This window comes from Uloborus diversus, chromosome 2, assembly GCF_026930045.1.
Source record: "Uloborus diversus isolate 005 chromosome 2, Udiv.v.3.1, whole genome shotgun sequence".
In the NCBI taxonomy this organism is placed as follows: Eukaryota; Metazoa; Arthropoda; class Arachnida; order Araneae; family Uloboridae; genus Uloborus; species Uloborus diversus.
This window is the reverse complement of record NC_072732.1, coordinates 94,380,120-94,405,644: the sequence shown is the minus strand read 5'-3', so window position 1 is coordinate 94,405,644 and position 25,525 is coordinate 94,380,120. Positions and strand designations below refer to the sequence as shown.

The 25,525-nt window shown below is 31.4% G+C and overlaps 1 protein-coding gene across 5 annotated transcripts in view; it reads left to right on the top strand.

Annotated features, from left to right (window-relative positions):
* LOC129235288 (plexin A3-like) overlaps window positions 1-25,525 on the top strand; it is a 199,116-nt gene that overhangs the window by 159,750 nt on the left and 13,841 nt on the right. Inside the window, exons 8-27 of one of the 5 annotated variants that reach the window (XM_054869014.1) lie at window positions 140-254; window positions 1,581-1,712; window positions 6,114-6,218; window positions 8,052-8,145; window positions 8,237-8,421; window positions 10,077-10,246; window positions 11,599-11,731; window positions 11,890-12,026; window positions 12,613-12,804; window positions 15,378-15,471; window positions 15,672-15,938; window positions 17,387-17,563; window positions 18,723-18,972; window positions 19,061-19,203; window positions 20,130-20,260; window positions 21,629-21,688; window positions 22,403-22,480; window positions 22,566-22,632; window positions 23,456-23,602; window positions 25,223-25,412. In XM_054869014.1, the coding sequence (XP_054724989.1) occupies window positions 140-254; window positions 1,581-1,712; window positions 6,114-6,218; window positions 8,052-8,145; window positions 8,237-8,421; window positions 10,077-10,246; window positions 11,599-11,731; window positions 11,890-12,026; window positions 12,613-12,804; window positions 15,378-15,471; window positions 15,672-15,938; window positions 17,387-17,563; window positions 18,723-18,972; window positions 19,061-19,203; window positions 20,130-20,260; window positions 21,629-21,688; window positions 22,403-22,480; window positions 22,566-22,632; window positions 23,456-23,602; window positions 25,223-25,412 (2,867 nt within the window). Of the gene's footprint in view, window positions 1-139; window positions 255-1,580; window positions 1,713-6,083; window positions 6,219-8,051; window positions 8,146-8,236; window positions 8,422-10,076; window positions 10,247-11,598; window positions 11,732-11,889; window positions 12,027-12,612; window positions 12,805-15,377; window positions 15,472-15,671; window positions 15,939-17,386; window positions 17,564-18,722; window positions 18,973-19,060; window positions 19,204-20,129; window positions 20,261-21,628; window positions 21,689-22,402; window positions 22,481-22,565; window positions 22,633-23,455; window positions 23,603-25,222; window positions 25,413-25,525 lie in introns of all 5 variants that reach the window. The other 4 variants (XM_054869013.1, XM_054869012.1, XM_054869011.1 and 1 more) reach the window with 4 other exon arrangements.

Below are 25,525 nucleotides of genomic sequence, written 5' to 3'. Positions count from 1 at the left end.
TTTTTTTGTTAATTTATCTTTGCAATTATAAATGCTTTTTTTTTTACATACTCCCTTTATGTAACCAAATTAAGGGAGAGAAAATCCATTTTCTTTGAAATTTGAAATGTATCTGATGTCATACTTTTCCCCCTATTAGTTGTACTCAATGTGTGTCCAGTGATTTTCCTTGTGATTGGTGTGTAACTGGTCATCGCTGCACCCACGACACTGGAGAAAATTGCAGAAATGATGTACTTGTTACTGGGGTTTCTGTAAGTGTATTACTGTTTTTGCTTCCTCCATTTAATAACGTTTTGTGCAATTTCATATGTTTAATTTCTTTGACTTTCAAACAAATGACTGTTTTATCTGTAGTATATTTTTAAGAAACAATGATATGGTAATTTGTATGTGGTTCTTTTTAAAATGTGAATAAAGTTCTCAAAGATACGACTAATTGCGTATTTGCAAATGATTTATAGTAGAAAATTTTAAAGTTTGTAGAATACTCATAACATTAGATTGATTAAATTGTGTTACTAAATTGAATTGTGTGTGTTATAATGACTAAACTGTGAGAAAAATATCTATATATTTTTTCATTCCTGAAATCAGTAGGACACACTCCCAAGGGCGCCCATATAGGGGGACAAGTGGGGGCTTGGACCGGCCCTTTACAAAATAGAACTTCCTTGGTTTTAGTACTTTTTTCTTTTAAAAAATGTATAAACATCTCTTCACCAGCCATTAATGAATAAGTTATTAAAAATGACAAATTTTAATGACTATTATGTCCTGAAATCGGTTTCCATGGGGAAATATCCTGCTAAGCCATCGGGAAAATATCAGAGCCTCTTCCTATAATATTGCATATAGGCGCCCATGCACACTCCTAAATAATGTTATTAAATAATAAATCATCTCTTGCCCTTATTTATGGTTTATTAAAATGATTTGAAACTGTGCTTGAAAATTGTAAGTTAAATTAGAAGAATCACATTTCAGAATTCTTGAGCACTCCTGTTTAAGCAGGGTAGCATTGTAAAATGTAGTATTTGTTTTAATATGGAAGTGTAACATTGTTTCATCGAAGAAAAAAAAGTGGATTCCCTAGATTTGTATTCTTGTAAACAGTGTATTGGATTATCCATTACTAGATTAAATAATATGATTACTGTAATGATGTTAATCATAATATCAAGGCACAATGATAAATTTCAATTAAATATACTGTGGGGAAAAAGCTTAATTGAATACTATGCAAACAGTGATTCAACTGTCTTTCAAGGTATAACATTGATTGAATTGTTTTTTTTTTTAATTATTATTACCTATTAAAAAAAATCCTTGACTTTTGTTTCTGTTGTATGTTTTCTTTAAATAATTTCCACTTGCATATTTTATTGATTAGCTGAACGTATATCCCAAGTATTCATTTTTCAATATATACCAAAAACCATTTTCACTAAGTTTAAAATATTGAAAACCAAATATTATTCCTGTGAACTATTAGGCTGAAAATAAATTAAAATTCTTTTTCAGTTTTTGATGTCCAAATTATTGAAAAAAGTTTTATTGATAAGTTGATAATTTTTTAGAGTATTGGACCAAGTATTCGATCTGGTCCAGGTTTTTGCCCACGCATTAACAAGACTTTAAATGGCTCCACTGAAATCCTGGTTCCATCTGGTATCAGCAGGAGAATTTCTGTCAAAGTAGATAACATACAGGTGGGTAGATTACTGAAAACTCATATATGTATGTATTAAATCTAGTACTAGTTTTGCATTTAATAGTTTGATTAGTTACTTACACTATGGGATAATTTTGCTTAGTAGAAAGTATAGAAATACAGTGAAGCACCGTTTATACGTTTTTGAAGGGACTGTATGAAAAAAGAGTACAGATGAAAAAACGTATAATAGGTATAGGTTAATGCGTATTAGACTCTACAGCGACCAATTTAAAAAATGTATAATTGATAAAAACGTATAAAAGAGAAACGTATAAACGGTGCTTCACTGTATGCATTTTAAAAGATCTATTTACAAAACAGAATTGATAAAACAAGAAAACAATAAAGTTGATTCAATTAAGAAAAAAATGTCTTGTCTTCTTTCTGAAATTTTTTGTCAAAATATTAACTGGTACAGCTCAGTATCTTTTCTCTTTAATATTTTTTCAAAATCATTTTCTTCCAATTTACTATACAGAAATGAAAGTGCTCAACTATTGTTATTGTCGTTATGATTATTATTTTATATAATTATTGAGTATCGAATGAGATTATTTTGTAAATAATATTATAATTTTATCATCTATGCTGTAACATATTAAAAACCGAATCTGTGCTCAAATCATACAACAGCAACAAAAATAGCAGTGCTTTGACTTTTAATGTTATGCAATGCACAGTATTTTCCTCAAATTTGAAAGTAAATTATTTTTCCAGTTGCTGTCAAGGTCAAGTTTTCTCAAACTTCGGATTTTGTGCATGGTATTAAAAGATCCATCAAAAATTTGTCTGAAAAATCCTTTCAAAAAAAAAAAAAAAAAAATCTAACTCTTATTTTGGATGGCATAACCAAATTTTTTTCTCGAGTTGAATGCATTCTTGTGTTAGTCAGTACCCATCCTATTCTTAAAAGGTGTTTTTGCTAGAAATACGCCAATACTGCATGTTTTTTAATAAATTACGTTTCACATATCTACCCAAAGTGCCTATATGTTGGTATTGAGTTTAATAAATACAATACAAACATTTTACAATATTATTTATACAAATACAAATAATACAAACACAAATGTGATGACCAGCAGCAGGCTCTTGGCCCAGCTAGGCTGGTGCTAGTCAATTTGTTAGTCCCCAATGAAGATCAATGGCCCTCTTAAAGCAGTCCACCCCTTTGCTCATAACCACCTCTTCCGCTAAGCTGTTCCAAGTGCCCACAACCCTACTAAAGAAGTAGTTTTTCCTTATTTCCAGGTTAGCCTGAGGTTTGAATAGCTTAAAACAATGACCCCTAGTCCTGCTTTCCTTGCAAAAATTCAATCCATTAACATCATTCATTTTGATAAATTTAAACAACTGAATCATATTCCCTCTGACTCTCCTTTGCTCCATACTATACATATTAAACTTATTAAGTCTGGTTTCATAGTTGAAATCTGAAAGTCTAGAAGCCTTTCTTTGAACGCTTTCCAATAGAAGAAATATCTTTCCTGAGATAAGGAGACCAAAACTGTACAGCATACTCCAAATAGGGTCTTACTAAACTCCTATATAAAGTCAGAAGAACCTTCTTAGATTTGTTTGAAATAGATCTATTGATAAACCCAAACATTCTGTTGGCTTTGTTACTTGCAATGCGACACTGTTGACTAAACTTGAAGTCCTAAGTTTTTAAGATATCCAGATCAATAACATTTTCTGCCTGATTAATGATTGAACCCTGTAAACGATAACTCGTACGCTTATTTCCATGACCTAAGTGTAGCACTTGACATTTCCCTACATTAACTGCCATACCCCACGTATCCGCCCACTTAGTTATATGATCTAAATCCTCTTGAAGCTGTTTTACTTGTTCTTCATTTTCTACTATCCCCATAACTTTTATATCATCAGCAAAACAATTCATGCTTCCAGAAATATTTTCATTGATATCATTCATAAAAATAATAAACAAGAGAAGCTTTAAAACTGAACCCTGAGGAACCTTGCTTAAAACATCACTCCATTTAGAATGATTTTCCCTCACAACTACTCTTTGTTTCCTCCCAGTGAGCCAGTTTCTAACCCAGAGTAAAGTTTTTCCTCCTATTCCTATATCAGCTATTTTACTGAGAAGAGCAATATGCGGTACCTTATCAAAAGCTTTTTGAAAATCAATATAAACAACATCCGCACACTTTTTGTTATCTAAAACCAAGATAACCTTGTCGTAGAAATGCAATAAATTAGTAGCATACGATTTAACTTTCCTGAGCCCATACTGCAAACTAGTCAACAGACTATTAGTCTCTAAGAAATTCATGATCTTAATTTTGATCAAAGTTTCCAAAACATTACAAAACACTGAAGTCAGACTTACAGGTCTATGATTCCCAGCACCACCTTTAGACCCTTTGCGGAAGAATGTCGTTATGTTAGCCAGTTTCCAGTCCTCTGGCACTGTCCCTGAGTTATAAGAAGCAGTGAAAATACTTAAAATAACATCTACTAATTCCTCTGCACATTCAACTAAAATTTTTGGATAAATATTATCTGGTCCCAGAGCTTTAGTTGCTTTAATTTTTTTCAAATGAAATAGAACCTCCTCCCTGGAAAACTCAAAATCCTCAAGCTGCATAATAGCTTGTGTCTTGCTAGTGTCAACTGTTGAGATACAGTTATCGTTATACACACTGGAAAAAAAGTTAAGAACATTCGCAATATCCCTTTCATTTTGGATTAAATTTCCATGCTCATCAACCAATGGCCCAATTTGACTATTTAGAACTTTCCCAGAATTAGCGTAAGCAAAAAACCTTTTAGGATTCCCATCAATGTTATCTGCTAGCCTTTGCTCCAATTCCCTTTTCTGAATTCGTACCAAATACTTAAAATTTCGTCTTGCCTTACAATACTGGAGCCTCTCTGCACTCTTACCAGATTCCTTAAACTGACGAAAAGCGGCTTGCTTATAATTTAGAGCTTCTTTTATCCCCCTGGAGAACCACATGGGCCAAATTTTAGTACTAACACCTTTTCTCCTAAATGGAACATAATTCCCAACTGTTTTTGCTAGTTTTTCCTTAAATTCTGCCCACTGCTGATCTACGTCGCTATTTTCCAATCCTGACGAAAAAACCTCTTTCAAGCTCTGCCTAAGTACAACAAAATCAGTGTTTCTGAAATTGGGCACAAGCATAAAATTTTCAACTTTGTACACTTTAAATTCAATCCAGAACCTATTGCTGTTATGATCACTATCTTCAATATGATCCCCTATACACAACCCCTGAACAGAACTTCCTACGTCACAGAAACTAGATCCAAAATCGCCTCCTCTCGAGTTCCCTGAGTTACAAATTGATCTAAGAAACAGTCGCCAATTACTTTTAAAAATTCATCTTCTCTGCTTTACTAGGATAAAAATTATTCCAATCAATACCCGGAAAATTGAAATCCCCCATTATGATGACGGATCCCTTGCTGGACATGCCACAAATAATACAAAACTTCTGTTTATCTTATCCCTGGCTTGAATTAGGCGGTCTATAATTAATTCCAAAATGCCATTTTTTGCCCTTATTGCTCATCAACTCCAGCCAAACCAAATCAATATCAATAGGTTATCATTTGTGACCAATTCATTGCAAATGAAACTGTCTTTAACATAAAACAAAACCCCACCACCTCTTTTCCCTACTCTATCTTGTCTAAACAAATTATACCCAGCAATATGTAATAAATCTACATCAAATTCGGTAGCCCATGCCTCTGTAATTCCAATAACATCCAACTTCTCATCTATAATTATGCTTTTCAATTCTTCCATCTTGTTCCTAATACTGCATGCATTGGTATATTAAACTTTAAGCATGCCAAAATTGCTTTTATTTAACGCCCTGAAATTTCCTAAATCACAATTGTTAAATTTACTACTCTTGTTCGACACTTTATTTCCATTTTTAGCAATACTCAAAAAATTATCTTCCTCTAGATACCTGATGCTTGAACCATGCCCCCCATTCAAACTTAGTTTTTTGACTCTGAAGCCCCTAAAATCAAACCACTAACCATTTTGACCCCCAGTAGAGCTCAGATGCAGGCCATCCCTAGCAATTATTGATTTATTGATGATGCTTTTTTATTTATATAGTAATTACATCATTGTTAAAAATTATTAATTTATTTTGTTTAAAGTTATAATGAATGTTATGGTTCACTTCTAACTTTTCTAAAACTGGAAAGTTGCACAAACTGCATGCACATTTTGGTATTTATCGATTCCATCTTGAAAAATTCATTATGTTGATTTTATATTTTGTTATTATTTTATTTTTGAGTTTGTTTTCTTTCTGATTTAGTTATTAGTGTTGTTATTCTCTTAAAGCATTTTTCTAAAACCTTCTCCCTGCAGCAGCATATAGCTAGGATGAGGTTCTTGTGCCAGTTCAATATTGAAGGACGTGTGAAGCAAGTGAATGCTCAACTAATTGGAGAAATAATGTATTGTGAAGAAATGGTGGTATGTATTCATTACATAATTATTTTTTGTTGCTTATTTTGCATTTTAGTTAACAAATTTATTTCTTAAACATGAATTTAAAAAATAAATAAAAAAAGGATCCCACCCATAGGGGTTTTTGCAAAAATAGTAGGAGATCCAGTAAGAGGATTTAAAGGGGGAAAAACCAGAACCAGTGTTGCACACCAGTGGTTCTGGACAACTCCCGTGGCCCTTGAGTTTTTTTTATTGACTATGCATATACAGTACATAAAATAATTCCAAGCAAAAGTAACAATAATTTCTGATTTAATGAAGGATAAAAATTCAAGTTTTCTCCCTTTCCTCCCCTACAAAATAGAGCTATATGCGAACATAAAATGTACTAGGATGATAATTTCAATTCGCTGTTTTTATTTTTAACAATGTGAAAAGTAAACTTTTTCATTCTTGAGCTTTCTGGAGTTTTATTTATAATATTATGCTGTTCATAAATTTATTTTATTAACCAATGCTAACTAATTATTCAATAATTTTTTTAAATGTTTTCTGTTCCCAATGGTCGATAAAATCAAAAGAATATGTTTGGATGCGGGTTGGAGTATGATATGAGAATGGTAGACCATAGATTCTGGACCTCCCCTTTGAGAAATTCCTATTTGTGCCACTGCCCAAAACAAGAAAGACCTAAATAAATAATAAAAATATCAATAATGCAGAAAATGTTGCATGATTTTCAGTTTGAGTTTAGAGTAGAAAGTTTAGTATAAGTATGAGTTTAATATGTAAAGGCTAATTTTTTTTTTTTTACTGATGCATAAGAGTTATGCTTTAAAGATTCTATATTTTTCAATAACTAATTTTTAAATTTTATAAAAATAAATATTTCAGGTCTTGATTTGTTTTAAATCTACTCATTGTTTATTCTGATATTTGTATGTGCATTTGCATTGTGCATGCTTTTTATTTCAATTTTAAATGTTACTGCTTTCGTAATGGTCATTCATTTGCTCTCCATGGGAACTGTTGCTGAATATTAGCAAAAATTCAAGGCAGCTAAAGATAGATCCTCCTCTTGATAGTAGTTAAACACACACATACAAACAAAATTACTGGAAAAGAACAAACTTGGATTTTCTTCCTAGAAGTGCAAAAATTGTTCATTAGCTGCAATCCAAGAAGCCCAATAACAAAAGTAATTAATACATTTAGATAGCAATTTTTTATTTTAAACCTGCTTGTTTTTTAAAATTAATGTCCATATTTCAATACTAAATAATTTTTCTCGAAAATATGATTACTTATCAGCTTCTTTTTAATTAAATCAACTTTTCTTTGAATTTTTAAATTTCAGTTTCTGTCTGCCCATTTTTTTCTAAAAATTGTGTCCAAACACTTTCGTAAAGCTTCTTGTTATATGTAAGTAATAAACATTTTCTGATAGAAAAAATTGTGGGAGATTGCCAGTCCTTAACTATGCCTAATTAGTTGCGTAGTTAAAATATTATATTTTTCTTTCTTTTCTTTTTAAGTTACTTGTTCAAAAGTGATTCATTAAGAAGAATATTTTGATATCTATTTTTATTTCTATTCAGTTTGTCTCAGCATTTGCCTCTGTTGCCAAATTACTAAAAGGATTTAAAAAATGGAAAATGATAATGATCAAATTGAAAACGATAATAATTAGTAAAAAACATGCTATGTTTAAAATTTCATAAAGGTTTAACTTTGAACACTTAAAGGTTTTTTCTGCCTCAATATTAAAAATCCAAACGTGTTTTATAACTATTTAAAAATTCTTGTTTCTTTACTGTTGTCTGCTTATTAGACTGATTTCTTTTCTTTTTTTTTTAGTTTTCTTATAGCACTCAAGCTCCAAATATCACTGCAGCTTTTGCTGTTATCTGGGATGTAAATAAACCGTTTGACAATCCAGAAAATATCCATGGTAACTATCTAGCTATCTTACCACATTAAAAAACTAAATGTCACATTAATAATTTGAACTCTTTATCTAATTTGTTTCTCCCCCTTTAAAGTACTGATATACAGATGTTCCGGAATGGCTCAGAGCTGTGGAATATGTTTAGAATTGCCAGAAAAGTACAACTGTGGTTGGTGCCAAGATACTGACAATTCTTGCCAAGTTTATGAACATTGCAATCGTCTTCCTACCCTGTGGTTAGATTCAAAACAGACATGTCCCAACCCCCAGATTCTTTCGGTAAAATTCTTCATTTGATTGAAATAACATACTATTTGTTAATTATTATTGCATTTTACTTTCAGTCATCTTCATGGAAGTTTATTGTGTTTTGTTGAAAATGTTTCATTAAAAATTTTCAAACTGTTATATAGTGGAGAAATCAATCTACAAAACTTAAGAATATGTTATTATTGAGTTGCTGTTAAATTAAATTTAAAACCCATTAAAAACTTTTAAAAAATTTATAAGCAATAAAAATAGTTTGTAGAACTTACAAATTTTGTAAAGTCTTGTTAATAGATCACCATGTAACGAAAGAAAAAAATGCAAGTTTAATTGAGGGGAATATGTGCATGAGACCACAACTTATATACAAACTAGCATTCCCGTACCCGGCATTGCTCGGGTAATGGAATTAGCAGGGTTAACAGTGCTTGGTGCGTCTAGTTTCGAAAATCCCCTATAATAATTACTTATTACCTATAATTTTTTCTAATTTTGGGAGGATCCCGGGGCCCCAGGACTCCTTATATATATGCCCTTGTCCTTAACCGATCTTTAACTGTTATTAACGATCCTTTTAACGTATTGATTATCTTTGCAAACACATGCCATCCACATTTTATTGTTATACCTATGTTTAAGCAAGAACTTCTTTGTATACAACATATTTAGTTTTTTTTTTCTGGTGCTAAAATTATTAAGCTGCTTGATGAACTGACTTTCGAGCAAGCTACATAAAATTGGTCGTATGAAAAAAAGTCCTCTTTTAAATCGACCCCTGCTACTTTTAATGTCTGTCCTTGTGACTTATTAACGATTATTGCAAAGCAAACTTTTACAGGAAACTGCACTCTTCTAAATTCAAAAGGATAGTCCAGCTGTGATGATGTTCTTAAAAACTTCGTTTCTAGTTTTGAAAAAATGAAAGCAAAAGACAGAAACATTATTATTTGACTTGAGAAAAGCTTTGAGAATCACGTGAGAAACAAAAACAATATCAAATTTAAAATTTGCTATCAAGCAAAAGTTGAGAAGTACTGAATAATGATTTGAATGAAGGAAAGCCTCCAAAAATAAGGGATTTAAATTTCAATGACAGGTTTTAATTTCATAGAAATTAAATGGTTTTAATTAATTTCTCCTGAACTAATTGATATTTCGAAAAATCCTTTCTTGGTGGATACCTTCGTAATCATGTGGACATGCCTGCCAAATTTCAAGTTTGAGGCTTCAGTGGTATTATCTGTGCGTTGAGATATATATATATATATATATATATATATATATATATATATAATCTCAGGACATTGATTTTTATATATTAAGATATACTTAAAACACTAATATACTTAAATACAAATAGAATATCATAACATTTACCCTAAAGAGATAACATTGTTTTTATTTTTTGAATTTTTAGATGTGTCGTAACTTTTAGGCATCTTGCATAACACTAACTTTTCATCAGTACCACATAGAGTCGCATGTGTCTTGAAAGAAAGCAACATTTTTACAAATCAAATTCAATCCTTTAAACACTGTTAAACTACATTTTTATAGCCGCATTTAAATTCATAATTTTTACTTATCTCTCAGTTTTATTACTTTTAAGAAAACTTTTATGGAGAAAAATATTTCAACATTTTTTTTCCACCTTATTCTATTTTCAGTTTTATCCTAAATCTGGCCCTTGGGAAGGAGGTACTAACATAACTATTAGAGGCATCAATTTAGGAAGAGTTTTCCAAGACATTGCCGGTGGAGTGCGAGTTATTCATGAAGACCGAAAAGTCATCGCCGAATGTGTGCCTCATGAAGAACTCTACCTCAAAACTACTGAGTAAGCAGATTTATGATTGGTTTATCATGAAAAAAATATTTTTCAGCAAATGATGTTATCAGCAGTCTGTAGTTTTTTGTGTTTTAGTTATACAGTCGACTCTCGCTACAACGTGATTCGACTTACGCGAAATGGCTATAATGCGATTTTTTTTATGAGTAACGAATTTTAGAGCTAACGCGAAATTTTCGCCCATAATTCAAATTTTTTTGGAAGGAAGTATCAGCTTCGTTATTGGCTACTAAATATTGATTTCGTGAATGTACATCTCTTTAAGCATCACTAACAGCCAAAGTTTCCTCACCAAACTAGTCTAATGCATCAAATAACCACTCAGCATCTTTCTTTTATTTATATTTTTTCATTGTAAATATAAAAGTTGATGAAATATAATGGTACCTTAGTTTCACCTTCATCTAAAGTTTGTGAAGATGGGAAGGAAAAGAAAGTTTGTTAAAAAATATAAAAAAGGCTAAGATTCTGGATATGCTTGAACAACTACAAAACGTCGATGGTAGCGCGACAATAAGTATGAGTGAATCTTCCATATACAATCAAAAATCAAAACAAAAAGATACCCGTAAAAGTTCATAACTTAGTTTCAATATTGAAGCTTGTAGAGCAGTCTAAATATTACGAAAATGGAAGCTGCTCTTGTATTGTGGATTAATAGAGATCAGGAAGAGGAGATGCTGCCACAAATTGAAACGTTATAAAAGAAAAGGCGAAGCAACCATATTTAAAAATGTATTAGACAAGAATAACGATCTGATCATGGAGCATAAATCATCACTATCTTCATTTTTTAACTCTTAAATAGTGTTACTGTATCTACTGTACTATTATAGTGCATCATTTTAATTTTACTACATGCCATGCATACTGTGTTGTTTTATTTTGTGTCTTTCATTCCCATTGGTCATTCATTTTGTTCATCTTAAAGTATTTCATGTTGAATAACAGTTTTTTATTTTTTGAATTCAGTAAAATTTCAGTTCTTTATCTAAGAAACTGTAGTGTATGGTTAAGGAATGCTTTAGAGCAGTTTGAGGGATGTTTATAAATGTCTAAAAGTATATGGTATGCTTTAAAAAATTTGTATGCTTATATTTTTCTACAACGCGAAATTTGACTTACGCGAGGAGTCTTGGAACGCATCCCTCGCGTAAGTAGGGATTCGACTGTACACCTAAAATAAACTTTAAATTGCAGAGCTAACTTTTTCAATTTCTTTCTGCATTTTCATGCTTTATTTAATTATCATATACTTCCTTATAACTAACTACTTTCATGTTTTAGTTTTACTAAGTGGAACAGAAAATATATTGCATTAATGTTATCTATTTCAACAGGATTGTATGCCACGTAGAAAAGCCCCCAAACCTAACTACTGGTTTGATTGGAGGACAAAGTTTAGTTGGTTTTATTGAGGTTAAAGTTTTGAATGATTATACGGCTCGATCCAGAGAACAATATTCTTTTGTGGTAAGTACTCCAACTGGTATGTGCTATGAGATTGTATGGCATTTATTGTTGAATGCTATTTGTTGAATTTAAATCATTTTTGATACTGATGAAGTTTTAATAATAGTAAATTAATTTCAATTAATGGTGTAATATAAAATCACAATCTTTGCCTTTAGAATCCCAGGATAATATCTATAAAACCAGGCAAAGGACCAAAATCTGGCGGAACACATCTAGAAATTTGGGGCCTGCATATGGATGCTGGTAGTAGAGCAGAAGCATTTGTTGGAGCCCTACCTTGTAATGTTACCAGGTATGTTTTTAAATTTATGCATTTTTTCTCACGCAAAAATTTAAATTTTGTGAAATTTTTGAGTTAAATTTAGCTTGAATTAAAGGGGATTTTCATTTCTTAGTCATACTAGTATTAAATTTGTCAGGATGGTAGACAATTAAGGAACATAACTAAGCAGTTTGCATGTATTTCTGTTACTGTATATTATTTAATAAGATTTAAGCTGTATCCTTTTGGGAAATATAAAACCAAGCCAATGTCACACTAAGAAAAAAAAAATCCTTTTACTGTTTTTACAAAACTGTAACCCCTTAAAACTGTACTGTCCCTTTACTGCAGTAAAAAGAGATTGTACCAAACCTCTTAAAGGGAAAAAAAATGCTTTTTATTTAAAAACCATTTTATTCCTTATTGTAAATTACTCAAAAATTTTTTTTTTTTTTTTTTTTTTTTTTTTGAATTAGTAGCAAACAATTATTATTCTGTAAAAGTTATCAGGAAGCCAATTTCATTTGAAATGGAAATTTTAAAATCTTTATTTGCTTTTCTTTAATATGAATCAGAAATGACTTTTAAGTTTTTTAATTATGTATTTGTTTTACAGTCGTGATGCCAATCGGGTCCTCTGCACTACATCAGCATCTAAGGAAACAACTACTCAAACTGTAAGAATTAAGTTCGACAATGGATTGAGAGTATTCGAAGATTATAAATTCCTCTATGTCGAAGATCCTACCATCACATCTGTTGAATCTGGTTCTACAGGGCAGAGGGGTATACCTAAAGGAATACCCAGGTACGTCTTGATCTCTTACCAAGAAATGCAAAACAAAATTTGTCCAAATCTCCTGGTACATGCATTTCCATTGTTAATGGCTTTAGGTGTGGATACAGATGAGCATTTTAGGAAGGGTCATGCTGAAAAATATGGAGTTTTGGTTACTAAAAATTTCTGACACTATTTGGGTGTCAATAAAATGTACCGAATTGGTAAGGGATAAGGTACCTAGTATGGCACAAACTTTTAAAATTAATATCAGAAGCAATGAAGGGAAGCATTATTTCAATTATTTATTGAAACAAATAATTAATTAATCAAAAAGATTATGGGAAAACTTACTTTATTTATAAAGTATTTTAGCTCAATATGTAATAATATATTTGCATGATATTTTACATTCATCCCTCCTCGTGTGCAATTATCAAATTATGATCATATGCAACAATGATGGATGGATGGATAATATATTGACGGTTTAGGGAAGAGCATATCGTCTCCATGTATCCACCCTTGAATGGCTTTGGCCTATGCTTTGCAAAGTGTCCTATAATGAGTTTAAACTTTCTGTTGTCTTTCCAAATAAGTTGAGACAAAACACATACCACCCTGCAATCTCATTACTCAGTGTTAGTGACATTTTGATGTTGTTTCTCCCATCACTTATTTCAGCAACAAATTGCAAGGTTAAGAACGTTGATCTGGATGAATTTGTAAGGTGAAAAGCCTTTCACATGAGCTAGAGGTATAAAATGAATCAAATAACATAGTTTATAATGAAGTTGTAAATCATTTGAATACAAATACAAAAGTGACGACCAGCAACAGGCTCTGGGCCCAGCTAGACTGATCCTAGTCAATTTACAATCCCCAGTGAAGATCAATGGCCCTCTTAAAACTATCTACTCCCTTGCTCATTACCACGTCTTCTGGTAAACTGTTCCAAGGTTCCACTACCCTGCTATAATAATAATTTTTCTAATATCCATGTTAGCCTGAGATTTAAATAGCTTAAAACAATGACCCTTTGTCCTGTTTTCAGTGCTAAACTTCAGCCCCGTAACATCTTTCATTTTAATAAATTTAAACAACTGAATCATGTCCCCTTGGTCTCTTCTTTGCTCGAGACTGTACATTTTTAGCCTTCTAAGCCTGGAATCATAGTCTAAGTGAGAAAGTCCATTTATTAGCCTTGTAGCTCGCCTTTGAACCCTTTCCAATACATTAATGTCTTTCTTAAGATAAGGAGACCAAAACTGAACAGCATACTCCAAATGAGGTCTTACCAAACTTCTATATAAGGGCAGAAGAACTTCTTTAGATTTGTTTGAAATAGATCTATTGATAAACCCAAGCATCTTATTGGCCTTGTTACTAGCAATGCTGCACTGTTGGCTAAACTTTAAATCCTGACTTATTAAGACTCCCAGATCAGTAACTTTGTCTGCCTGACTAATGACTGAACCTTGCAAATAATAACTTGTACACTTATTTCCATGTCCTAAATGTAGCACTTGACATTTCCCAACATTAACAGCCATACCCCATTTATCAGCCCACTCCGTAATATGATCTAGATCCTCTTGCAGCTGTTTTGCTTGTTCTTCATTATCTACAGTCCCCATAACTTTGACATCATCAGCAAAACAATTCATGTTCCCAGAAATATTTTTGTGAATATCGTTCATAAAAACAATGAACAAAACAGGCCCTAACACTGATCCTTGAGGAACCCCGCTTAAAACCTCACTCCAATTAGAATAATTTCCCCTTACAACTACCCTTTGTTTCCCTCCGGTCAGCCAGTTTTTTACCCAAATGAAAGTTTTCCCTATTATTCCTATATCAGCTAATTTGCTAAGTAGAGCAACATGCGGAACCTTATCGAAAGTTTTTTGAAAATCAATGTAAACAACATCTACAGGCTTCTTATTGTCCAAAGCCATGGTAACTTTGTCATAGAAATGTAATAAATTGGTTGCACAAGATTTGCCTTTCCTGAAACCGTACTGAAAACTAGTCAATAGATTATTAGTCTCTAGAAAATTTACTATCTTAATTTTTATCAATGTTTCAAAAATTTTGCAAACCACCGAAGTTAGACTCACAGGTCTTTAATTTCCCGCACTCCCTTTAGACCCTTTTTTGAAGAGCGGTGTAATGTGAATGATCTACTTTATGTATGTTAAATATGCTAAAAACTACTGAATCGCATCCAGCACAAAAAAATTTAAACTAAAATTAATTTTATAAACAAGAAAAATGTGAGGAGTGTGAATACACAAGTATAAAAATAATGACCCAGCTGGGCTGGTCCTAGTTAATTTCGAATCGATTAAAATTAGTCTTCTGTTTGGTTGATTGTGACATTTTGTAAAGTTAAGCGGCTCCGCCATAAAAAATAATAAAACTTTAAGGGGTACAAAAAAATATTTTTAGAAGAGGAATCTCATTTTAAACTATAAAAACAAAATGAAGAGTGGTGATACAAAAACAGAGAGGATTTATATTTATATCCTTATTTAATATCTATTACTTGGTGTCATTTAGTCTATTGTTTTTGCTTATAAGCATACATTCTTTTTTTGTAGTGGAGGAATTTCTATTAGTGTCAAAGGAACCAATCTAAATGCTGTGCAGTCTCCATACATGTATACCATAGTGGACAACGTAGAATACAACAGTGTAAGTTTTAAATTAGTTCTCTAGTATTTAAGTTTGTATGCTTAAACTAACTTAAATGAACATGTTTGTGTGATTTTACTGCAGTGTTAATAAAATACAGATAAGTAAATGAACTCTGAGAATTAAGTCATAATTACTTTTCTTTCTTTTTTTTCAAGACTTATTAAAAATAAATAAATAAGATGTCTTTTTCTTTCCAGCAGAGTTGTGTTGTTGAATCTCCAAGGGAAATGAAGTGTAAAAGTCCTAGAGTTCCAGCTGAAAAATTAGATTTTTCCATTGACGACATGGAAGCTCATCCACTCGAATTGGAATATGGGTTTAAAATGGATCATGTTGAGCAAGTTCAAAATCTTAGCAGCCAACCTAGATACTCAAAATTTATGATGTATCCAGACCCAATTTACTACCCTTTCAGTGAAAAGGATGGCATCAAATATTATAAGAGTGATTATTTGACTATTAATGTAAGTATATGAATAATACATCATTGTAAAATAATTACTTTGATTAAAATTTTATTGGATGCTCTCATTTTTGTTTAACAAGGTCTTTTAGTGTATAAAAATTTATTGAATTGTATATAACATTTTTTAAACTCCTTTATCTCATTTCCATATACTGAAGGAAGTCCAAAACAAATTTAATGCTCATAGCTTTTGTTTCATTTCATACTAAATGAATCATACTTTTTTGATTTAATACATTGCACACTCAAGCCTGTGTTTGTGCAGGTCTTTTTTTTTTAATATATGAAAATTACAATCAAATTGGAGCACAATGGGCTTGTTTCCTTCAGTCAAAAGTATTACTTTTAGTCACTGAAATTGATAGAATAAGCAAAAAAATAACATGGAGCGAGAAAAAACTTACATTTTCCCAATGCTTAACTTTTAATTAATTTTTTAAAATGTCTGATTTCAGAAATAAGGCATGGTTTTTATGACGTCACAAATGACGTACTTTGGCGCATCTGTCATGGCGTTTCCACATTAACATAATCAAGAAGCAAATTAAATATTGCGCTCTACGCTTGCTATCAACCAAATTGTTTCAACACATGTTAGTAAAGAAGCGAATTAAATATTATGCTCTGTGAATGGCATTTCATCATTTGTGATGTCATCGGCAGAAGCGTAAACTATGAAAGCACACTGATTAAAGTAATTTTTTTTTAATATTAAACTTAGTCAAATTGTTTAAAAAAATGGTCAAATCCTGTGTTTTTTAAGCTTAATGAAAGCGCTGTGATTAAAGTAATTTTTTTTAAATATTAAACTTAGTTACATTTTTTTAAAAAATGATCAAATCCGATGTTTTTAAGCATACTCTTTCAGAAAAAAATACGTTTAAAATTTCGGAAACGACCCCATTTTGTCAAAGTCAAACTAATGCCAGGTAGTATCTGATGAAAGTGTTTTTGAACCAGCTCACCACAAGAAAGTTTGCGTGTTGTCAGACTGCAAAGGATAATGGCCGTACATTTTGAAAAGTTTTGTGTGTGTAAAATAAGAACACATGTCAATAATTTTTTTTAAAATGTTTGCATGTATATTTTATAAAATCAGATTATATAAGATTTGGCGAGATTCTAAGTAGCTGCCATGTCTTGAATTTGTTTCAAGAGGTAATTCCTAGTTATTTCGCAAGGTTTTGTGGTATTTTCTGCATAAAGACGTTTTTTTATATGATCCCTATTCACCGCATCAATAAAAGAAATTGTGTTGCAAAAAGTTTTTTATAGCTACTCATGAAGCTTTATGCATTATTTTTTCATGTGATTTTTTTTTAAATGCAATCCCTATCTACCGCACAAAAAACAACTGTGAGTGTATTTAAAAATAGATTGCAGAATTTTTAAAATAAATAATTAATTTCATGTTGGTAAATTTGTGCAAATGATTTTTGTTTCTAGGGAATGAACTTAGATCGTGCTTCTCAAGAAACTGATGTTATTGTTCGGATTGGCGCAAGTTATTGCAATGTAACTTCTTTATCAAGATCTCAGTTAACTTGCCGCCCTCCTACTACTCAGCCTTCGGCAAGGGATGCTAATGGCAAGCCTGATCCCAATAAAATTCCTCAAGTCGTGGTAATTTTTTTGTTTTGTTATAATTGATAACTTTTTGAGATCTATTTTGAAAATTTTTATTATCTTAAATCACTATGAAACACAATTCTTGTTTCTGGCTATTGAATATTATTTTCTAATTGGTTCTAACCTTAAAGTGAGGGAAAAACTTTATTTCCTTGCAAAAACTTTGCTTTTGTGGTCAGGAAAACAAAAAGAAATTCGTACACTGTCATTAAGGAAATGTTCAAATTTTCAGGTTTCTCTTGACTTGAAGGCAAAAAGGAGAACATTATCTTTCAGATTGTCAGTAAATTTGAATCAGAATTCTATTAATTAGTGACAAGGAACCTAGAAATGCATAGTGCTTTGAATTTTGCAACTATACATATCTTTTTCAGGAATAAATCATCAAATATAGCCCCTTGTAGGATATAGTGTTCACTGTAGGATATATTGAATAAAACTTTGACAATGTTATGTTGACAATGTCTCTATTAAAAAATGTGATTATAAAAATAGAAAGGAAAAAATGTTAAAAGTGGGTAAATATTTTAGTACCACAGTGACAGTTACAAAGCAAAGTTTCAGATGTATCACTACTCTGTTCCACGTACTTACTGCTCAAATTAACAAAAACCAATACTGTCAGATCAGAAGATCTGTTTTGAAAACTTATGTATTGTAAATCAGGGGTCTCAATCTACTGCTTGTGGGCCACTTCCAGCCGGCAAGCAGATTTTATTCGACATGCCGGAAGCTTATAGACTTCTTTTACGGTTGATAATATATTTACTTTTATGCATTTTTTAAAGAAACTAAACCCAGAAAATCTAAAAAACAACCACTGAGCACTTTTTCAAAATTAAAAAAAAAAAAAAAACATTGGTGTATGGAGGGGGGGTGTTACTAGTATGACTAGACCATCTGAGTGGAAAAATTGTTGGATTGTTGTGCCCCCCCCCCCTCCTCGCCTCCAAAAATTTACAATGTAACCCTTGAGTAAGAAAGGTTGGAGACACCTGCTGTAAATGATTTGAACTCATTTATTTCTTTCATTGAAATATTTCACTTTTTTTTTTAAACTTGAAACTTAATTAACAATTCATTAAATTGTTCAATAGTGTTCAGAATAAATTCGATGTCAAGAATCTGCATGACCTATTGAATTTTTTGCCAGGTCGAAGTAGGAGACCATTTGAAATTTACCATTGGACGTCTGAGCTATGAACTCCCATCAAGTCAAGATAGCACTTTGACTAAGCCAGTAATCATTGGTGTCATAATTGGAGCCTGTATTTTAGTCATAATAGTCATTATAATTTTAATTGCCTATCGTCGTAAATCTACTGAAAGTAGCAGGGTTTTGAAAAGTATGCAAGAACAGATGGACGTCTTGGAACTCCGAGTGGCAAGTGAATGCAAAGAAGGTATTTATTTATATTTATACTTCTTTGGAGAATTTTCTTCAGAATTGGTATTTGTCTCTAAATGCATTTAAATTTTACTTTTGAATAGCATTTGCTGAACTGCAGACGGAAATGACGGATTTGACAAGTGATCTCACAACCGGTGGTATTCCATTCTTAGATTACAGAACTTATGCTATGAAAGTTCTTTTACCAAATAATGATGAGCACTCTGTGCTTAGAGAGATGCAGGTAAAAATTCATTTTGATGGGTTTTTCTCTGTTTAATTTATGTTTAGTTTGATATTGAGTTGCCACGCATTTTTTAAGCATTAAAAGTTCTAAAGTTTTGTTTATATTTAGAATTTTTAAAGGTTTCAATTAAACAAATGACCGTATTCTCTGATTTTTGCCAATATTTTTAGAATATTATGTGCAAAGAAAATATCTGAAATGAATTGTAGGAATAAAATGATATGATAAGCCTGAACTTCACTGACTGTAAAAACAAAAATAAATTGATCATGGAGTATAAGTCAAAAGTTCATATGGTTAATTTTTTTCTCATACTATATTTTAATATGTAAAGTAATAATAATAAAAAAAATAATATAATAAACTAAAAAAAATAGGAGGGCACCATTTCCAAAAAGTGTTTGATGATGGTTAGGGGGGGGGGGGGAGAAATCGTATTTAGATTCAGGAGCTAATTTTACATAAGAACCAGCAGGAATAGTGTCAGAAACATTTTTTATTCCTCTCAATGTAATTAAATTGTTCGTAATGAAAATTTTAAGTAACAAAGTTCTTTTTTAACGATAATGTTTGACTTTATTGATAAAAAAAAACTTTTGCTTACATAAATCAACTTTTTTTTTTTAATTTCCTTAAGTTAAAAAATAAATAAATAATAGAAAAAAGGATTTTTTGTAGTTTTTCTGTGGTATACCTAAATATTTGTTTATTTGAGTAAAATTTTTTGTGCTATTTGTGTGTCTGTAGAAGCAACTAAAGAACTTAATAGAAGCATAGAAGCAGGGTTCTTTATTCTTGTACAAGAATGATGTTCTTGAGGTCTAATGTATATTATGGAAGATTACTCTAGCATTAGTTCAAGAAGTCAACATTTTCATTATAATATGTTTTTTATTTATCATTTGAAATCTTTTGTTTTCCAGGTTGATCCCATTAAAAAACCTTATATAGAAAAGGGACTGCGACTTTTTGGACAGCTAATTATGAACAAGACATTTCTTTTGTTATTCATACGCACATTGGAGTCAAATCGCTATTTTTCTATGAGAGACAGGTACTTTTTCAATTTCTTCTTTGCTAATGAATTTGCCTTTTCAATGAACTTTAATTCTTTCAATTTGAATGAAGCTTTTTATATTTATTATTTTATGTGCTAAATTTTTATTCCAGCACTAGCTATCATATATTTTTCAACAAATCGATATACGGGGAAAACCCAGTCAGTCAAAAAAACCTATTTTAGTAAAAAAAACATACTCGAATGTTTGACTGACAGGAATTTTCCGCAGTACCCCCTGTTTTCGAACAAATATTGCATCTGACTTGAAAAGTTTTTGCACAAGAGATGACAGAACTGTTCAAAAAGTATTTTTCATCAACCATTAGATGACATCATTAATGAGTTTCCTTGGAAAAACAGACTGACTGAGGTTATAGGAGGTGGGGGGGGGGGGACAGGGAATGGGTACAGGTTTACCCCTATACTCATCATTTGCTGTATCTACAGTATCTCTCTCATGCCTATGTGTACTTTTGATTTTCAATAATTGATTCATAAAATACAAAGCAAAATGTGTTTGGAATAGATTCAAAAGAGTAAACAAAAATTCTTTTACTAGAGACAGAATAGCAATGCAGCTTTATGAAAGCATATTGAGAGAAAATGAGTTAAATAAATAAACAATGAGTGGAACAACTGGAACCATATCAAATGTGTCACATATGCATTTTCTGATACAGTAAAACCTGTGTAAGTTGACCGCTTGCAGTGCAGTACTTTATTGATTTACTTAGACAGATGGTCAACTTATAAAGTTTTATTTATGTAACAGGGAACTAATTTTGTATCTGACAAAAGCGATGAACTTAGACTGGCGATCAACTTTACAGGTTTTACTGTATATATGTAAAATATATTTTTGAGGTAGCAAAAATGATAACTGATAAGAGCATAGTGATCTTGGATTTGAATAAGAGCCAATTATGTTTTTCTACATTATGTGTTCCTTGAGAATAAATTTTTATTAACTCTTGTCTTACAATTTGACAGCATGCATTGTAACAGACATGCTACATGAAAGACATAACTGCTACGAATCAAAATCTAAAACTGCAAAAGCTATTTAAATTTTATGAATTTGCTTTGAATCATAGACATTTTAGATTCTTGTTAAAAATACACTCAATCACACCTGGTGTATGAGTTCAATTTGTTTGAGGTTATCATCACTTTATAACAAACATTGTTCCTTTTGTTAGTTTCAAAATCTAAACCATCTTTATAATTTTATACAGACTATCTTAAAGGGGGGGGGGGGAGGTTTCATGATTACTTGGCTTGATTTTTACTGAAAAGTGCAAAAACAAAGTTAGTAGATCTTATGTTTCAATTTTTTAATCAAATATTTAAAAAAATTTCTAGGGTCAATGTTGCATCTTTGATTATGGTGACATTACAAGGGAAAATGGAATATTGTACAGAGTAAGTTGCATACTTTTAGTTTTCTCTCTCAAATCAACTTGAATTTAATCGGAGCTTAAGTTACATGAAAGCTTATAGGCTCCTGTACTTCTTTTGAATTTTATGTGAATATTTACATTTTATATGGCATTCAGACTTTTTGTGCATGAAAATAAATACCCAAGGTTTATTAGGTTCCCACACTTTTTTCTTGTTACAAATTATACTCTCTAATTCTGATACACTACACCCTCATTTATCCAGACTCATTAAGACCAAATGCAATCTAGATGATTGAAAATCCGGATAATAAGTAAACATGTCCTTAAATTAACAAACTTACCTTTTATTACGATAGAAAATGATGATGCATAACAAATTTACATAGAATTGTTCACAAGACCTTAAAAAATAGAAAAATATTTTTTAAAATGTCATTTAATAACAAAAGACTGGTCCACAGTTCTCTAAATGTATAGTGTTTGAATGAAGTAAGGTCAAGATGTCAAGCAAATGCTTTATCGTTGAATATAAATTATTTTAATGTTGATTAATTCTGTCCGGAGATCCAGATGAACAAGTGCGGCTACTATATTTATTTCTGTAAGAAATCAGTACACAAAGATTTGAAATGCTTCCAAACTACTAACCTCACTAGTTGCTGAATTGTTTCACTTTTATGTACCCACTTATATTTAAAAATAAAGGCAAAACTATAATATAATTTTCTAACAGCATTCTGAAGACTCTTCTGGCAGAGCTTATTGAAAAATGTATGGAAGGTAAAAGTCATCCGAAGCTGTTATTAAGAAGGTATGTTTTTTACCATGATAACTTTTGCCTTGTTTATTCATTTTTAAAGAAGGCCACTGTATTAATTTGATACTTTTCTTTTTAGAACTGAATCTGTAGCAGAGAAAATGCTTTCTGCATGGTTTACATTCCTCCTTTTTAAGTTCCTTAGGGTAAGTTTAAGCCTTTTGATGACACATAGAGTTTTGAGTTATTATAATGTGTTTCAGTCTGCACAATTGATCCATAATCTATATATTTCATTTGCTTATTGTAAACTTGGAAAATTAATTTTGTCTTTCCAAGTTCTTACCTTAAATTTCAAGAAGTCAATTAATTTTCCACCCAACAAAAATTGAGTTAAAATAATCATTCAGTTAAATGAGTAAACATATTCCTGTTAATTTTATTACTCTTCTATACTATTAACTTGATATTCGATTTAGCGGAATTAAACAAGTCTAATGCAAGGAGGAATAATCACTTTCATTTCGGTGAATTGCACCTAAGGACAAGTATTACAATTGCCAAAAGGACCTACGCTATATCAGTATATCTAAACATGCCCTGCAAATAAAACTCAAAAAGCTATTAAGTATAGGTCCAGAATTGTTTTTAGAAAATTAATATTTTCTAACATATTAACTTTTAAAATTTTGGGTTCAAATTAAATTTTATCATTCTAAATCAAATATTAATTTAATCAGGAAAGCATATAATTATCATATTTAAGTACTTTTCTTTGTTTAACAAAGCAAGAGAAGAACATTATTTATTCATTTAAAATTCACAAGAATCGAAAAGTATCAATATTAAGTATTCAACTGCTTCGACTTTTGAGAGGCTCAAATAATGGAGTTTTTTTTTTTTTTTTTTTGTAAATTTTTAAACTGTAACAAAGGTCTTTCAGGTGATTTTTCAAGTGTGAAAAGTGTGGGTTGCTTAAAAATTTTCATTTTTCTGTCTCAAACTGACTGATTGAATTCATTATTCTAGGAGTGTGCTGGTGAGCCTCTCTTCATGCTCTACCGGGCCATTAAGCAACAAGTAGACAAGGGCCCAGTGGACGCAGTGACCAGTGAGGCTCGGTATTCGCTCTCTGAAGAGAAGCTTATCCGACAATCCATCGAGTACAAGAGCATGGTATGTTGTTGTTTTTTTCTCCCTCTTCATCATATTTTAACAAACTTTTCATGTTTCCAGTTAAGTCTTCCCTGTTTCTTTTAAATGTGACTTTCATCGGAAATTTAGCCTGCTTTAAGATAGGAACCACTGTGGACTTAACAATACTTTTGTAGTAAATTACCGCCCTAAGCCAAGGCTAAGGCTGAAATACTTGAAATACACCATCGGCTCAGTTATTCCGTCCGAGGACTGCAGTTTCGTGCTTTTTAGCACTCATCAGCCCGGAATAGGAATCGCATGAGCTGGATGCGAAAAACCTCTTAAGGGAGCCAAGAGAGCCAGCTAATTCTACATTAGCTATCAGTTTGTTTGGCTCTCTTGGCTCCCTTAAGAGGTTTTTTGCCTCCAGCTCATGCGATTCCTATTCCGGGCTGATGAGTGCTAAAAAGCACGAAACTGCAGCCCTCGGGTGGAATAACTTAGCTGATGGTGTATTTTAATAATACTTAGCTGGCATCTTACAATGTAACAAGTCATGTACAGTAAACTCCAAATTATCTGCAGAATGGTGTGGCACAAGTGCCAGGGATAATAAAAATTGCAGATAAGCTGCAAAAAGGCTAAAATGGGGGACAAATAAGGCAAAAATTGTCCTTCCTTAAAAACTTAGCTGCATTGATGCATAATACTTTATTCTAACAGTGAAAAAATATACAGTGCAGTAAAAATGTTTTGTATTTTTACACAGCAGAACTTAAAACAAATAAAGAACAAGTGTATGTACAAGGAAGAAAGCACAAAAAATAAATAAAACAAAAACAACTGTGTTTGTTTACACTTTTTCGACAAAAAAATATCCATTGGTGTTTGATATTTTCTGCGAAAATACATGTTCCTGATTGTAAAATGACTCGCGGATAATCGGGAGTTTACTGTACTAAGTACTTACTCTACGAGCTGCTGTAGATAAAGTGATTGGTGATTCTGTTGGGATTGAAGCTAGGTGGAGATATGAATAATAAAATCCTTATTCAGAAAGTTACTGCCCTACAGCCAGGGCTAAGGCAATAAGGCTAAGTGTATTTCATGTAATAAAATGCTTGTTTAATTGCTAGGTATGGTTGATAGATGGAAACTTTATCATCTCTATATAATAGTTTTTTATTTAAGTCTATGTTAGGATATATGCGCAGAATCTCTCTTACTTCCATTGTCTGTGTCTGCCAGTCATTCTATGCAATGCTTTGACTTACTTTATTGCATAGCTAGATAATATAAACGCAGGCGTGCACGGATACATTTGGTGCTATGCAGATACATTTGCTGTAGATATGTGCATTGGGTATGATTGTAAATAAGATCCATATTAAACACTGATTATCTTCAAAATTTGAATATAAATTAATGAAAAATGTTCATTATTGTTCTCATGAATACATGATTGAAAGCAAAAGGCATTTTCTTACTGAAAATGTTACCTACCCACTGCATGTTGATTTTCATTCCTAATAATAGTTTTGAGTTATGTGTGCTGATACTTTTTATTTTTATCTTACTATGCTTTATGGTACATAAAATTGTTTTTTCTCATTATTATTGAAATATGCTTTTTAAATATGTTTTTCTTTTAATTTTTAGACTGTCTATGTGTCTATGTCTTCCCAGACTGCCTATGTGCAGGGTCTGGAACCACATGGGGAGAATATAGAAACACCAGTAAAAGTTTTAGATTGTGACACAATTTCCCAAGTAAAGGAAAAAGCGCTGGACGCTATTTACAGGAGCACACAATTTTCTATGAGACCAAGCAAGGATACTTTAGATTTAGGTTTGTTTAATGCAATATATTTATGCTATTTAAAAATTCTAGTTTTTATTAATTTAGTTATTCTGCAAAGTTTTTCTTGACCAATGAGTGTTGTGGGTTGATATTTGATTTTC